The 17,738-nt window shown below is 36.5% G+C and overlaps 1 protein-coding gene across 7 annotated transcripts in view; it reads right to left on the reverse strand.

The window, feature by feature from the left end:
• The window catches only part of LOC124233091 (S phase cyclin A-associated protein in the endoplasmic reticulum), a 486,817-nt gene that overhangs the window by 410,521 nt on the left and 58,558 nt on the right, over nucleotides 1-17,738 (reverse strand). For 6 of the 7 annotated variants that reach the window (XR_006886969.1, XM_046650197.1, XM_046650193.1 and 3 more), the window contains exons 4-5: nucleotides 14,334-14,404; nucleotides 7,268-7,465 (exon numbers count right to left, since the gene is read on the reverse strand). Coding sequence is in view for 5 of the 7 variants with exons in the window: in XM_046650197.1 (XP_046506153.1) it covers nucleotides 7,268-7,465; nucleotides 14,334-14,404 (269 nt within the window). In the remaining 2 variants the exon portion in view is untranslated. Of the gene's footprint in view, nucleotides 1-7,267; nucleotides 7,466-14,333; nucleotides 14,405-17,738 lie in introns of those variants that run through there. The other variant, XM_046650198.1, reaches the window with a different exon arrangement.

Genomic DNA, 17,738 nt, shown 5'->3' on the forward strand with positions numbered 1-17,738 from the left:
ACACAGCAAAGAATAAATAACTAGAATAAGGCTAGAAAGATCAGATAGAGGAAAAGATAGTTATTAATGGAGAGGGAGGTGGGCAAAATGCATGAAGGAGGTCAAAAAGTACAAACTTCCAGTTATAAAATAATTAAGTCCTGGGGATGTAATGTACAGCATGGTGACTACAGTTAATAATCCTGTACTGTATATTTTAAAGCTGCTAAAAGAGCAGATCTTAAAAATTCTCATCACAAGAAAAAAAACTGTAACTAGTATGGTGATGGATGTTAACTAGATTTATTGTGGGGATCATTTCACAATATGTACACATATGGAAGCAATAAAAAGAAAAATTAAATTAAAAAAAGAGCTATTAATGTAAGACAATGGTGGGGTAAGTGAAGCCCACTCCTATAAATGTATAGGTGAACTCTTAGCCTGCTATCCCTGCGCTGCATCTCATGTTCTCTGAGAAAAATTTCAACACCTGAGCCAAGGGGTAACAGGCAAATCAAAAAAAAGAGAGAGAGATTATAATATCACACAAAATAGAATTCACAAAGAAACACATTAAACTGGGCAAAAGGGTCATTTTTATACTGAGAAATGTTAAACACAACAAAAATATAACTCATATGATCTTTTATACAACTAAAAACAAGGCAACAAAATGTAGAAGGCAAAAATTCTTAGAAATTCAAAGAGACTGAAGAAATTGCAAAAGTAGTGGGAGACTTTAAAATATCTCAGTATATGACAGATAAGAAGGTAAAAAACAAGTATTTGGAATATCTAAATAATAACTTTAAAAATATAAATATAAAATATAAATACAAACCTATTACTTTCTAGCTACAGAGAATCCACCTTATCTACTCCTACCATGTCCGAGGAATATTTGCAAACACTTAGCTTCTCTACTCTCTCCATTATATACCAGCCTTCTCCTAGTCATTTCCTTCCCCATCCAGCTTAGGTTCCACGGTCCACTACTCCAATTACTCTCTTACCCTCTTCAACTCCTTTACTCAAGTGAAATGGCCACTACATCTGCCTAAAGAATACCAACCCATGATTAATCCATATACCCACAATCTTTGCACATTTTTAGCATGTGATTGGCTGCTATGTATCATTGAGGGGAGAGAGGAATCACATAACTGTGAAGACTGACATCACTGCAAAAGTGTTGGTAGTCTCCCTGATTCACACAACCATTTAACATCTATTTACTGAGCATTTACTATGTTCCAGTGCCAGTACCAAGAATTGATGATGGAAAGGTAAACAAGACAGTGTGGTTTCTGTCCTCATGGAGCTTAGTGTCTAGTAAGAGAGACAGGTTAAAACAACTAAATATAAAATTATTTAATTTCAATTGTGATAAGTGTTTCTAAGGAGAAGTGTATGTTATGGAGTGTATATTAGAGGGGAACCTGATCTAGTCTGAAACATCAGGATAGACTCCCCTGAGGAAGTGACACTTAACCTGAAACCTAAATTATGAATAGAAGTTAGGTAAAAGGGATGGGGGACGTGAAGAGGTGCTGGGCAAGGAGGAGGGATAAGTGTTCTGGGCAGAAAAATCAGAACACGGGAAGGCCTGGAGATAACCTGAGCACATGGTATGTTCGAGTAATTGAAAGAAGGCTTATTTAAATGAGGCTGAAGGGAGGAGAGAAAAGCGGTGTGAAATGAGGTATGCATGGATCCCGTCACTCAAGATCTGAATGTCATGCTGAGGATTTTAATGCTCAGAGCACAGGGAAACTTTTGAAGAGCTATAATCAAAGAAATAAGAGATCATATTTGTGGTTTTAAAGTATCATTCTGTCTGTAATATGGAGAAAGGACTAGAAGGATGCAGGGAGTCCTGTTAAAACATTTCAGTTGTGGGGCCGGCCTGGTGGTGCAGAGGTTAAGTGTGCATATTCCACTTCCACGGCCTGGGGTTCCCCAGTTTGGATCCCGGGTGCGGACATGGCACCACTTGGCAAAAGCCATGCTGTGGTAGGCATCCCACATATAAAGCAGAGGAAGATGGGCACAGATGTTAGCTCAGGACCAGTCTTCCTCAGCAAAAAGAGGAGGATTGGCAGTAGTTAGCTCAGGGCTAATCTTCCTCAAAAAAAAAAAAAAAATTCAGTTGTAATCCAGGAACTTTATAATGGCAGCTTGGACTCGAATGGCAGCAGTAGAGAATGAGAGAAGAGACATATTGGAAAGATTTAGGAAGTGATTCTGAAAGGGGCCAATGCAATGGACAGTGGCTGGAATGAGGTGAAGGGAGGAGGATGAGGGAATATCTGCTCACTCAGGAAAGAGAAATACATCTCTAGGTTTGGGGTTTAGGATGAGATCATGAACTTAGTTTTATATATGTCAGTTTGATACACTTGTGAGACATCCAAACAAAGATGCCAACTAGACAAGTTGGACATACAGATCTGAAAATCAGAAGAAAGTTATAGGCTAGAGACATAAATTTAAGAATCATCAGCAAATGAATAGTAAATTAAGCCATGGCCTGGACAAAACCGCAGAGAGAGAAAGTATATAATAGTGAGAAAAGAAGATGGCCTAAAAGGAACTTTGATGACCTCCCAACAGCTACAGGTCAGGTGGAAAAGAAAAACAAGGCAGAAGTAGCAGCCAACAAAGGAGGAGGAAAACTAGCAGAGGTTGTTCCAGGAAAGCCGAAGGAAAGGATGCTGTAAGCAGAAGGGGCGGTCAACAGTGTGAAATGCTGCTCAGAGATCACGGAAGGGACTGAAAACAACCACTGGACTAAATAATACAGAAGTGACCAGCAACTTTAATAGGAGCTCTGATGATAGGAATGTGGCACCAGGTTGGAGTAGACTAATGAGTGCCTGGGAGAAAAGGAAATGGAGGCAGCAAATGTAGAAAGTTCTTCCAACAAACTTGGCTGAGAAAGGGAGGAGAAAAATGGATGATGGGAGAGTAGGTGAAAGCATAAGTAAAGCAGAGAAAGAGTTTAGGCGTTTCTTTTTGCTGTTCTCTTTGTTTAGGATGGAAGAGAAACAGGCATGTTTAATGCTGAGGGGAGAGGAATCCAATAAGGAAAATGAAGATACAGGAAAGAAGAATTTCCAATCTCACCTGTGACCTTCAAGGCTGCTGGGCAATCCTGATTTCTGTAAGTCAGCCCTTCCATTCTCCATCACAGTTACTTCAGAACTTTGCCACTTTCCTCAAACCTCCAACCCCACAAACCCCATACCTCCTACTTTTCAAAAATAAAAAGGGCAAAGAACTATCAGATGGAATTTCACATTCTTACCACAAATTTTCACCTTGATCCCATGTGCTCTTGTTCCTCTTGAATGCCAAATTGAAAAGGCTTTCAACTCTCTCAACTGCAGTCATTCTTGATCTCTGCAACACTCTTACTTCTGCCATGGTTTGGGGGACAATCCTATCCTCCTACTCTTCTTCCTACTTCTATGATTATTCCTTCTCTACTCGTGGACCTATATTCCTGTTTCTCCATCTGTGACTTTCCTTTTATCTCATTATAAAGTTTATTTTGTTTTTATTGCATGTCATACATTTCAAAGCATTTTCTCACATCTCATTTTGATCTTTACTTAACTTGTTAAATTGAGAAGTCTCAACTCATTGAGATATAAACACAGAATACTTCCATGTTTTTCCCCATAAGTACTCAGTTGAATCCTAAACATGCTGAGTATGTTAAGTGAAATTTCACAGTTTTTCAATCACATTCAATTATCAAAGAATAGTTTTTAAATCCCATCTTCAAACAACCTTCTTATTAGCACAAGTGAGAATTATATGGCCTTTAGCAGATGCCTATGGTAGAGACGGGCATGGCTTGTTCTCACTGAGTCTTCTCCTTCCTTCCTTCCCTGTACTCCCCTTCCCAGGCCCCTACATTTACAATCTTATGTCCTTCGCCATAAGTGGCAGCTTGTGGGAACAAAGCAATATTCTGCTTACAAGAGCTCACCAGATACTAGTGATGAGTCTGCTACAGTCATCAGCTAGTCCTTCTCCAGGGACTAAGGTAATGCCGCACTGCCAGCTGAGTCGAGTGCTGCCAGGCAGAGATGGATCCCTAATCTTTCTCTGACTCAGCCTGAGGTCAGTGGTCTCTACTGATCTCTGCAGAAGATGGTGACTTCTGCACAGGTAGCATATGTTGTTCACTAGGCAGTGTTCAGGTTCATCCTGGCTTCCTCTGCCCAAGCAGTGTCTGCCCAACTCCATCAGTTTTGCATATTGTCACCTAATCAAGCGCACCCATAGGAAGCTCCTATGACTCCAACATCTTCACTAATGTCCACACTCCTTCCCTCACATAAATCATGAGACTCTGGGGGTCCTCTTTACTTGATCACCAAGAACTCTCATCCTATCTCTTTCCAAGGCCTAGTACCCTATAGTGCCTTCAAGCCCAGCTGGCATGCACTACCCAGCGAGCCTACTGTGCTATGAAATCTCTAAAGCAAATGTAAGCACGAGTCTCTATACCTAAGGGTGCCCCAACATTCCAGTTCCAGTTCTCCCCAGGTGGAAATGGTAAACAGAGAAAGGAAAGCACAATGTGTTCCTACCATGCTTTCCCCCATTCCAGAGGCACCAAAATCAGTCAGCAAAGATCCAGCCAGAGAATAAAATGCCAGTCTCCCTTTCCTACAGCCACACTCACACACTTCACAAGCAATTCAAGCCCCACTTCAAACTTTTGTGAGAACAAGTTGAGAAGATGGATACTGCGTCATTAACTGTGTACTCTCCAAAAAGCAATCTCCCCTAGCCCACCCTCTAGCCCACTTTATAAGGAAGAAAAGGAAATGTGGTGGTGATGGTTTGAGTGTAGTTTTGCTGGAATGTCGATTCTTAGCAAATCACACAACGAAGTGGCCCATGGCATAACAGGCACATCTTCAAACTAAAAAATGAGAAATTTAGCCTCCTTTTATTACAGTGGTGGGCTCTGGTCAGCAACCCTGGCTGAAGCAGGAAATATACATTTCACTATATTGCTACACTTAGCATGTGAGTTACATAATCCAGGTGTTATTAACTGCATTTTACATATGAGACAAAGAACTGAATTGCGGTTACTTAACTAAGGCTAAAACACACAAACCACAAACAGGGATAAATTCTGTCAGTACATCCACAAAACAAGGGTTAAATCTACCTGTACAATGAGGAAAACTCCCTGGGTTATAGATCTCACAAAGGTACAAATCAAATAAGATAATGGACAGAGGTGTTTTTATAATGAGAATAGAGCAAAAGAAAAATGGAACTCTAGTTATTATATATCCAGCACATGCTTAGACCAAATGTTAAACTGCATCTTTTTACATCACCACCACCTGTAAGTCCTGGAAAGGAAGAGGAGTAGAGTTGAGTAGGAAAATAACTTTTTTTTTTTGAGGAAGATTAGCCCTGAGTTAACATCCACTGCCAATCCTCCTCTTTTTGCTGAGGAAAACTGGCCCTAAGCTAACATCTGTGCCCAGCTTCCTCCATTTTTTTTATATGTGGGATGCCTACCACAGCATGGCTTGATAAGCAGTGCGTAGGTCCGCGTCTGGGATCCAAACTGGCAAACCCCAGGTTGCAGAGCACACAAATTTAACCGCTACACCACGAGGCTGGCCCCTGAAAATAACTTTTAAGCTCCCAGATTTTATTTCTCAGCATAAGCCTTTGAGCATCTTGGCACACTACAAAGCACAGAGAACACATCTCTACTCCTCTCACTTTGTCAAAATCTTCTCCATTCTTACATTTGCACAACAAATTTCTATTACTGTTAAACTTTCACAAAGCTTTGGGTAGGTGAATTACAGAAACAGAAGTAAAAGCCACACTGACTTATGGCCAAGTCTAGCTTCCTCAAATACAGTTTCAGAGACAGATCCAAGAGTTTCTGCTTATCACAGAGACTTGGTTGCAATTGGTCAAACTCACTTCTATAAAGAAGTACATATTTTACAAACAAATTTGATTTCTTCAATCAACCATTTGTTATTTTTAATAATAAAGTCAAAGAATCTGCTGATCTGATTGATCTCTAGGGTTGACCTAGAGATTATCTAGGACCACACACTCATTTTACAGAATCTATAACCCTAAATTAGCCTGATAGTGTCTTCTACCAAAACATGCTGATTTATTAAACTCCAAGGATATGATTTTGCTTAAAATTTTTTTTCCTAAAACACACACAAACTTTTACATGCTGATAGTAACAATATTAATTGTGACAACCAAACCATAAATTTGAATGATTTCAATTACTGTTTATTCTGAAAACCGCTTCTGATGAATCATTTTCAAGCTAGTCCAAAACCTATTTTGGCTATTTCCAATTTGAGAGGAAACACAGCTGCTGTCTCAACATAACTTTTCTTTGACCCTTCATATATTTCAAAGATTAAATAACGAATTCCAAGGTTTTTAACCATGGTCACTGTAGAAACAGAAGGTATCTCTGTAATATTTCTATGAAGATGAATCACTCTGGTTTTTCTCAAAATAATTTTACTCAGTATAAAATAATATAGTATTATAGTTTGTATTCACTAAAAGGCCAGGCTTTTTAGTGAATTTTTAGAGACAGATTATGCTGTGTGTGTGTTTGATATCCTACTACAAACACAAGGTTATCTAAAATTAGAAAACACATGTTACAATGATATGCCAATCCCACCCAAGATTGTTTACAGTTAGCCATCAATCTCACTTTTCCCTGACCAGAGTAAATTAGGAGAGTGATAAGTATCTCAATGGAAAGGGAGCAATGTCCAATTAAACATGAAACTAAAGAATGTGAAAATCTCACTGTGCCACTGACAGTACCAATGGAAGACAAAGATAAGAGATTTCTTAACTAAGTGTGTGTGACTATCCATCCCTTTTATTTCTTTCCCAGGACTGTACCAAAACAGCTTTCTACTGAATCTTGCACGGAATGTAAAGGAATGTGATTAAGTAATACAAACAACAAGACTACTCTTGAAAAGTCAAAACCAAGAAAAACCTGAAGTACTCATAGAAGCAGAGAGAACAGAAGTTGCAACAAATGGGAGAAATAGGGAAATGCTGGTCAAAGGGTACAAACTTTAAGTTACAAGATGAATAAGTTCTGGGGATCTAATGTACAGCACAGCAATTACAGTTAACACTACAGTATTATTTACTGATGTAAATGATCGAGTTAGGTGTAGCAAAAATTGGCTTCAAATGGATAATGAAGGCTCACAGAAAACCTTACCTTACATTCCACCACACTCTGATCTGATTCACAAGTTACATAGATTTCATCCACTGCTCGGCGAAGATTGTCAAAAAGAAATGCCCAGTACCGAGCTCTTAGATCAATTTTCCGAGGGTGCCTTGTTTTAGTAGGACTTTTATCAAAGTGTTTATCTCCAGCTGTAGATGATGTTATTTTACAGTCTACTGCAGTGTTCTGGTGAAATAAAACATGAATAAATATTTTCAAAAAGCCTCCATGGATTGGATTTTTGTATAAAGCACATTTTTCAACATGAATACTTAAAAACATGACATTCTTCTTTTTAGTTTACATCATATCACACTGAATTCATAAAACACAGTTTCTCATCTTAAACAAAAGTGGCAGATTTGTAAGGTTAATTTTTACTTCAGTCGTGTCTTATTGAAGATTAGGATGACTTCAATGGTGAACAGACCGTTAGTCAAAAAGGAGCACTAAACGGGATCCTCACTGGAATACATGTATGGCACATTTACATACATTCGCAAATAATAAATAGCAATTTCAACATTTTGAAACTGCTTGCATATATTCTTTTCATTTAGAAATGACATATACTATAGTTATATTCACTTAATTTCCATTAAAAGCAAAAATTAATATATAAATGCAAAACAGCTTACCTAAAGAACAGTAGTGAATTAATAAAACCAAGCGCCAGCTACAGAGCAGACTCACCAAATAAAGTTCATGGGACCTATTCTTTCCTCAGTTGCACATGCAAAATTTGACTGTACCACAGAATCACTCCACCAAAAACATGAGCATGTAGTTTACATCTAAGTACCAAAGGAGGTGCTTATCTCTTCTATGGCTACTGAAACTAATGCATAAATCAATACTAACCTTCTACTACATTTAGAGCAACAAACAATCCCAGGTTTCTTTGGGTTGTTTTGTAAGTGTGTGTGTCATTCCTGTTTGCTTGTCTGTTTTTTCTTTTTCATAGAAGAGCCCCAAAATGGAGAATATCCAAAATAGATCTTTCATAGCAAATCTCTGGTTTATACATAATCTCCACCACCAAAAAGCAAGCAAACAAAACATACACACACAGAGACAAATACACTTAAGAGGATGAAATGGAGCTGCTCACCCTCCTTCCATGGTCCTCCATCCAAACTAGGGTTTGCCAGATTTAGCAAACAAAAATTAGCAAATATTTTATGTGACAGCCTTAGTCCAGCCCAAATTCTCAATATTTAAACAATAAAATTTAAAGTAATAATCAACAACCCACAAAACCTTTGCCTCAATTGCTGTCCAAGTTCTTTCTAGCCCCAGTAGTAACTGATTTAGTTATTATGGCAAACATCCTCTCCTTGGATTAAACCGTACTAAAAGTCCCATTCAACTAACATCTATCCCAAAGCAAAGCTTAATTCTGTCCATTACTTTCCTGACAACTGTGACAATAATAATTAACAATTTATATAGGATTATAGATCATAAATCAACTTCACATAATCTTCTAACCCCCTGCACACAACTTTTCAAGTATGTACTATTAGCTCCACTTTACAGCTTAGAAAATTGAGGTTCAGAGGCTGAGTTTCCAGGATCATATAGCCACAGGAGACCATCTTTCAGTTAGAGTTCTACAATTAACACTGTTGGCTTCCCATTACAATGCTGTCCAAGGCCCTGTGCTGACAGCCCTTTAGCAGATATTCCAGACCACCTCATTTCTCTTTCTATATACACCCATCTAAAGTTAAAATTAACTTGAGAATTTTAAGTTTCCTGAATTTGGGGTTTCCTAAATTATACCTCCTTCACAAAGTTTTTCTACATTGATCAGCAAACGGCTAGTAACTCCCTGTGAATTCAGACTATAATCTTATAGAATTCTCAAAAAAACTTTCACTCGTTTTCACCCATTTATGTATTTACCATGTCACGCATCCATGTATATATGATTCAAATACTTTACCATCCTTTCTTACAATGTAGAACAGGCAGTACTGATTTCAGGTTAAGATGTTTCTATTCTGTGTGATTGCTCTATGTGAGGCTTTTACTAAGAAAGATTCTGGAAAAGCAGAAACTATAGCAAGGTAATTCCATCTAAAAGGCAATGTGCTATGCAAATCTGACATTTAACTTTGAGAAAAACAGTAATACTTTTTATTTGCATGCTTATTTATATTTTTTGAAGGGCTTTTGAAAACGTAATGTCATTTAATCATCACAACAAACTGTAAAGACAGGATAATTATTATTCCTATTTTGTAGATAACAGAGACTCAGAAGGACTGACTTTCTTGACAAAGTCAAGAGGCTAAGTGACAGAACTGGGACCAGAACCTAGTCTTTCAACCTCTGCTCCAATGTTCACAAAGCATTTCACACAGAATCTAGCACGCAATAGTACTCAAATAATGTTAGGTATGATCATATTGAGAAATATAAAGAGGGGAATGAAATATGCTCATAGAAAAAATTGTAAATAAACTAACGGCAAAAACTGCCAAACTTGTGAAAGGCAGAAGATATACATCAAATTGTAGAGGCTGATAAGTCAGTATAGAATTTCTTACCCTACCACTGATAAAAATAACAGGAGTGATAATAATAACGGAGGTAGGCAGCCTCTAACATTCATGGCATACTTGCTGTGTGCCAGGCACTGTACTAAGTGCTTTCCATTACAGTTATATTTCATTTAATCTTTGAAGCAATTTTATATCATAGGTACTATTATTATCTCCATTTTACAGGGGAGAAAACTGAGGTTTAGCTAAAGTAAATGATGAACCCGAGGTCTCACACTAAGTAAGTGACAAAGCCAAGATTCAAAATCAGGTAACCAGCCCACTGCTATGGCTTACTGTGCCTAACTGATTCTAAGACACTCAGTAGAAGACAAAGCAACCTAAACTTTTGGGAAAAGTTAGACACAAGTGAATTCCATCAAGTTACACTGTTTTAATCAAGGACTTTTAAGAGAAAAAAGAAAGAAAGGGAAGGAGAGGGGAAAAGGAAGGAAGAAATGGAGGTTTCTGATATCTCTCTCAGAAGGGCTTATCGACTCACCTGAGAATGTGACAACACTTATGAACCTATTCCCATAAAAATGCATGAGCATATAAAATTGAACATAGATTTCTTGATGTACCTACACTGACACATCATAATCATGCAAAGTCCCTAGTTTACCTTACAGTTCACTCTTGGTGCTGCACATTTTATGGGCGCAGACAAATGTATAATGACATGTATCCATCATTATACTATCATACAGAGTACTTTCACTGCCCTAAAAATCCTCCGTGCTCTGCGTATTCTTCCCTCCCTCCCTCCCCCACACTGGAGAACTGTCTGAAATACCAGTAAAGAGCAAGCAGGAAACCCACCTCTACGACCAGAGGTAGGAGTCCTGTGGGGGAAAAATACAACTATTACTTAAAAAGCCTGTGGTGGAGGCAGTGTCCTCACAAGTGAGTTGGTATTGAGTTAGAACAAGAAGGTAAAGGGAAGGTTCAGAGAAGAGAGAGAGATTTTGCTGGTGACGAACCTAGTTCTAGAGGGCAAAGTGGTAGGGTTTCACAAGTAGTCAAGAGGCATTTCCCCGATCACTACTGAAACTGAGCATCTTTTCATGTGTTTACAGGCTATTCAGGTTTCCCCTGCTTTTTTATTGCGTTTCTTTTTCCAATTTTAGCTCTTCATAAATTCTTGATATGGAACCTTCGCCCAATCAGTCTCACCTTTAACTTTGTTTAGCCAAGTTTTAGTACATAAATTTCATTTTGATATATAACTTATCCATGAGTTGTGCTTTTTGTCTGGTCTAGGGAAGTCACTCCTAAGTAAAGGTCATAAAAATATCCTTCTAGATAGTTTTGAATTTTTATTTTCACATTTGGTCTTTAGTCCATTGAAAATTTATTTTTCGTACATAATGGGAAAATATCCTTCTATTTCTAATGTAACTGCATTATAGTCAGAGAATATGTTCTGACTTCTATTCTCTTGTCTGACTTCTACTAATTGAGACTTCCTTTATGATCTAGTATGCCAATTTTTGCATATGTTCTGTGCGCACTATTTCTTGAGTACCAATAAATACACACATATTCATACACACACGCACACATTTATATGAGATCAAGTATAATTTTATTCTTAATTCTATATCCTTACTGGTGTTTTTTACTGCTTGATCTATCCGTTTCTGTGTATGGGCTATTAATATTTCCCAATATGATTATGAATGCACTGTGACCCTTGTAATTCTGTTAGTCTGGGCTTTAAATATTTCAAGCCTATGCTATTAGGTACATAAAAGTTGAGTACTGTTATACTTAGATGATTATTCTTTTTACCATTATATAATTTCCATCTTTATGTCATCAACGCTTTTCACGTTGAATTCCATCTCATTTAATATGAATATTGCTATACTAGTTTTAAAGTACATATAGAATACCTGGATTTTTTTCTATCCCTTTGTTTTAAACCTTTCCTTGAGGTTTTAAACATGTCTCCTGTACACAGCTATGTGTACACTTTGAAATGAGAGGTTTAACTCAATCATCTGCCTTTTAAGAGATGGATCCAATCAGTTTACAAGATTAATTGCTGATATATTTATACTTGTCTACCACAACCTTGTGTGTTTTTTACTTACCATGATTTTTCTTTGCTTCTTTTTTTCTCTCTCTTGCCTTCTATTGAGTTGAAAAGCTTTGGTTTATTCACTTTCTCTTTTCCTCTGTTTCTTTGAAAATCACAGCTGCTCGTTTTATTCTTTTAAATTTTTATCATACACACACTTACATTTGTATTTTCCTAACAAAGACTTCTTCCTAAATAAGACAAGGACTTTATCACTCTAACTCCCCTCCAAACTCCCTACAATCCATCTTCCATGTTAATATTGTCTAAAATTACAGTTAAACTTTTCTAAATTTAATTGTGTGAGTTTTTTTAAAAATCATGAATAGGTAAAGAGATCTACCAATATACTTTACAGATACCCTTTTATCAAGCTCCTTCCTCCAGGTTACCTTTCCTTCTTGCTGAACTAACTTTTTAATAGTTCCTTCATTAAGGGTCTATAGGTGGCAACCATGTAAGTCTTCCTATATCTAAAAATGGCTTTATTTCACTCTTGCACTTGAATGATCATTTGGTTGGGCATAGACTTCTGGGTTAAAAGTTACTTTGCCTTCTAACTTTGAAAATATTGCTCCATTGTCCTTTTGTTCATAAAAAGACTATTAATCTGTCATTCCCCTGTGGTTTTGTTTACTTCCTGGTATTTTTAAAGGTTTTTTTTTCCTTAACATTCTGCAGATTCTCTACAATCTATCTAGGTATAAATCTATTATTTATTTATCTTGCTGAGCTCCACAGCTATGCTCTGAAGCTCTCGAGAACTCAGAAAGTAAGGAAAATTTTCAACATTATTTCTTCAAATATTGCATGCCCACTATTTATTCTCTACTTTTGAAAGTCCTAGAAGATTAGGATTTCTTTATCTTAAATTTTCTTTCTTATTTTCCATCTCTAGTTCTCTGAGCTATGTACTAAATCCTCCTCAGTAGTATCTTCCAATTAACAAATTCTTTGACTAATCTTCTTGTCCAATATATCATTTATCCTTTAATTGCAGGTTTTCAAATTTTCATTGACAACATTTTTATTTCTAAGATTTCTAATTGGTTCATTCTTATCTATTAATGTTCAAACTTAATATCCACCTATTTTATTTCAGAATTTCTCCATTTTCCTTTACAGTTATTCTTTCCTTTGAGGAATTTAAACTCATTTATTTCAAAGTCCTCTTTAGAAAAATGCCCTTTTTTCATTACTCTCATTGGTGGAATGTCTTATCTATAAATTATGACAGTACTTTCCTCATGTGCTTTCATATTTTACTTTGAAGCTTATTTTGAGTTTCAGTTTCTTGTATTTTAGTTTTCACTTTGCTCACTCTCACTCCATGGGTAGTAGTTTCATGGTTACCATCATCTGGCCCACTACAGTCCCACTTCCGAGGTCTTCTACTGGGAGTTTAAAGCTCTCACCCTTCAAGAATGGAGCATATCCAGTCATGAACCAGAGAGTCACTCCTTTTCATTGCTTCAGACATCAGCTCTCACAGGCCACAACCCCAAGTAGGTTGCGCTTTTATTGTCTCCTAGTGTAGAACTCTACACAAGCCTAAAGTTGAGCTTGGATCTGTTTCCCCACCACAATCAGGGCATTTTAGCCTCCCTTATCCCATAAGACTTAGTCATTAAGTTTGTGCCCCCAACTCCACTTATCTGTCAGTATGTATGTTTATTTCTGATCCAGAGATGTTTATCTCATTTTTTAAAATCCTTTGTCTTTTCAATTTTTAAAAAAATATTTTACCATTGATGCCTGAGTGTGTGTGAGGAGTGAGGGATTTTTATGAAATCACAATGAAGTTTTGATTAGATGTTTTCCTTATGTGAAGGTTTTGGTTTACATAATACATATTCCTATATTTAATAATATCAAACAAATAATACATATGAAAAGTTTAGAGAAAATAACTATGGACTAAAAAGTTAACTATAATTATGCTAAAAACATTTTTAAAAATAAGGTAGGCCTGTATTCTCTAAAACTTTAGTAAAGCAATTTGAAACTTTTTAAAGGGTCAATATAGCTTTACTAGACTATAACCTAAAGGCAGGATTATACCAAGAAAGAAAATCATGACAGAACTCACAAATATGGGATGTGCAACAGAGTAGTTAAGAGCATGTGGAAATTGATGGCCTGGTTCAAACCTTCACTGTGTCAATGATTAGCAAGTTACACAACCCCCTTCTAACTCAGTTTCTTCATTTGTAAGTAAGATAACAATAATGCCTACATCAAAGGGTTGTTATGAAAAGTATTTACTACAAGCTAGAACACAGTACTATATACACATTTCTTAAATAATGTGACATTAAATTTTTCCATGAAGACAAAATAGACAATATTCAAATCCTGCAAAATTAGATTTTTTGATTGAAACTGAAAGTCAGTAAGTAAAAAGTTATATGCGCTGTACCTGTTTAGTAGTTTTATGAGTGCTTTGAATTGTTCTCTTGGATTTTCCACCAGCTTGACATTTAGATTTTCCTTCAAGGCAAGAATAAACAGATAAATATATAGACCAACAAACAGATAATATAAAATTGAACTGTATAAATCATTCAGGCATACTAACACATAATCTCCTTCTGGAAACCACAGAATAGTACAATCTATACATGCTCAACACGGACATAATAAACAACAACTAACTTTCCAAGGTCCCAAAGACTGCTTTTATGAATGGCTTTCTCAGAACAGGAATAAAACAACTTCTTAAGGAAGTCAGATATTGCAACAATTTAAAAACAAAGTCAAGTTAGTGATACACCTCAACATATATATAGGCCTGAAAATACTTCTTTAAATTCAAATTTTATTTCAACAAGAAAAGAAAGAATACATGTTTTACCATATAAAAACTCAGTATTTTTCTGTTTTAACTTATCTGATCTATGAAATACATAGTTTCGTTTTGAGAAGGGAGGTTTTCAGTTATTTGGATTTTTCCAGTTGGATACATCCTTCTAATTTCGTTTTTTTTTTAACTATATTATTGAGGTCCATAATAAGTTCTAATATTGTAAAATTTCAGTTGTACATTATTATTTGTCAGGCACCATATCTGTGTGTCCCTTTACCACTTATGCCCACCTCCCCAACGCTCTTCCCCTCTGGTAACACCTAATCTGTTTTCTTTGTCAATGTGTTTGTTTACCCTCCACATATGAGTGAAATCATGTGGTGTTTGTTTTTCTGTCTGCCTTATTTCCCATAACATAATAACCTCAAAGTCCATCCGTGTTGTTGCAAAAGAGACGATTTTGTCTCTGTTTCTGGCTGAGTTGTATTCCATTCTAGATATAGACCACATCTCCTTTATCCAATCATCAGTCAGGGGCTCTTAAGTTGCTTACATGTCATGGCCATTGTGAATGCTGCTGCAATAAACATAAGGGTGCATAAGTCTCCTTCAATTGTTGATTTCAAGTTCTTTGGGTAAATACTCAGTAGTGAAACAGCTGGGTCATATGGTATTTCTATTTTTAATTTTTTGAGGAATCTCCATACTGTTTCCATAGTGGCTGCACCAGTTTGCATTTCCACCAGCAGTGGATGAGCGTTCCCTTTTCTCCACATCCTCTCCAACATTTGTTATCTTTTGTCCTGTTTATTACAGCCATTCTAACAGGTGTAAGGTGACATCTCAATGTAGTTTTGATTTGCAGTCCCCTGATGATTAGCAATGGTGAACATCTTTTCATGTGCCTGTTGGCCATCTGGATATCTTGTTTAGAGAAATGTCTGTTCATGTTCTCTGCCCATTTTTTGATTGGGTTGTTTGTTTTTGTGTTCTTGAGTTCTTTGAGTTCTTTATATATTTTGGAGATTAACCCCTTGTCGGATATACGATTTGCAAATATTTTCTCCCAGTTGGTGGGTTGTCTTTTTGTATTGTTCATGGTTTCCTTTGCCTTGCAGAAGCTCTTTAGACTCATAAAGTCCTACTTGTTTATTTTTTCTTTTGTTTCCCTTACCCAAGTAGATATGGTATTCAAAACAATCCTTGTAAGACATATGTCAAAGAGTGTACTGCCTATTTTTTCTTTGAGGAGTTTTATGATTTCACATCTTACCTTCAAGTCTTTAATCCATTTTGAGTCAATTCTTGAGTATGGTGAAAGATAAAAGTCTACTTTCTTTCTTTTGCATGTGGCTGTCCAGTTTTCCCAACACCATTTACTGAAGAGACTTTCCTTTCTCCATTATACGTTCTTAGCTCCTTTGTCAAAGATGAGCTGTCTACTGATGTGTGGTTTTATTTCTGGGCTTTCAATTCTGTTCCATTGATCTGTGTATCTGTTTTTGTACCAGTACCATGCTGTTTTGATTACCACAGCTTTGTAGTATATTTTGAAGTCAGGGATTGTAATGCCTCCAGCTTTGTTCTTTTTGCTCAGTATTGCTTTAGCTATCTGGGGTCTTTTGTTGCCCCATATGAATTTTAGGATTCTTTGTTCTACTTCCATAAGGACGTCTTTGGGATTCTAATTGGGATTGCATGAATCTATAGATTGCATTAGGTAGCCTTGACATTTTAACTATGTTTATTCTTCCAACATATGTGCAAGAATGTCTATTTCTTTATGTCATCACAGATTTCTTTCAATAATGTCTTACACTTTTCAGTGTATAAGTATTTTCCCTCCTTGGTTAAATTTATTTCTAGATATTTTATTCTTTTTGTTGTGATTGTAAATTGGATTGTATTCTTGAGTTCTCGTCCTGTTAGGTCATTATTAGAGTATAGAAAAGCAACTGATTTTTGTAAGCTGATTTTTGTACCCTGCCACTTTGCAGTAGTAGTTCATTATTTCTAACAGTTCCAACAGATTCTTTTGGGTTTTCTATATATAACATCATATCGTCTGCAAAAAGAGCTTCACTTCGTCATTGGCAATTTGGATATCTTTTATTTCTCTCTTTTTTTAGTGACTAATTGCTCTGGCATGAACCTCCAGTACCATGTTGAATGAGAGTGGCGAGAGAGGGTGCTCTTGTCTTGTTCCTGTTCTCAGAGAGATAGCTTTCAGTTTTTCCCTGTTGAATATGACATTGGCTGTGGGTTGGTCATGTAGCCTTTATTATGTAGAAGTACACTCCTTCCGTACCCATTTTATTGAGTTTTTATCATAAATGGATGTTGAATCTTGTCAAATGCTTTCTCTGTGTCTACTGAGATGATCATGTAGTTTTTATTCCTCATTTTGTTAATATGGTGTGTCACATACATTTGCAGATGTTGAAGCAACCCTGCATCCCTGGTATAAATCCCACTTGATTATGCTGTATCATGGTGATTCTTTTAATGTACTGCTGTATTTGGTTTGCCAATATTTTGTTGACGATTTTTGCATCTATGCTCATCAGTGATATTGGCCTGTAATTTTCGTTCTTTGTGTTGTCCTTGCCTGGCTTTGGGATCAGGGTGATGTTACCCTCACAAAATGTGTTAGGAAGTGTTTCATCTTCTTCAATTTTTTGGAGTAGTTTGAGAAGCACAGGTATTAAGTCTTCTTTGAATGTTTGGTAGAATTCTCCAGAGAAGCCACCTGGTCCTGGACTTTTTTTGGAGGGGAAGATTTTTGATTACTGTTTCAATCTCTTTACTAGTGACTGGTCTATTCAGATTTGCTGTTTCTTCATGATACAGTTTTGGGAGGTCGTATGAGTCTAAGAATATATCCATTGCTTCTAGATTGTCCAACTTATTCTCTTATAATCCTTTGTATTTCTGTAATATCTGTTGTAATTTCTCATCTTTCATCTCTAATTTTGCTTATCTGAGCCTTCTCTCTTTTTTTCTTAGTGAGTCTGGCTA

The sequence above is a fragment of the Equus quagga genome, unplaced genomic scaffold (genome assembly GCF_021613505.1).
Source record: "Equus quagga isolate Etosha38 unplaced genomic scaffold, UCLA_HA_Equagga_1.0 153_RagTag, whole genome shotgun sequence".
NCBI classification, from domain to species: domain Eukaryota; kingdom Metazoa; phylum Chordata; class Mammalia; order Perissodactyla; family Equidae; genus Equus; species Equus quagga.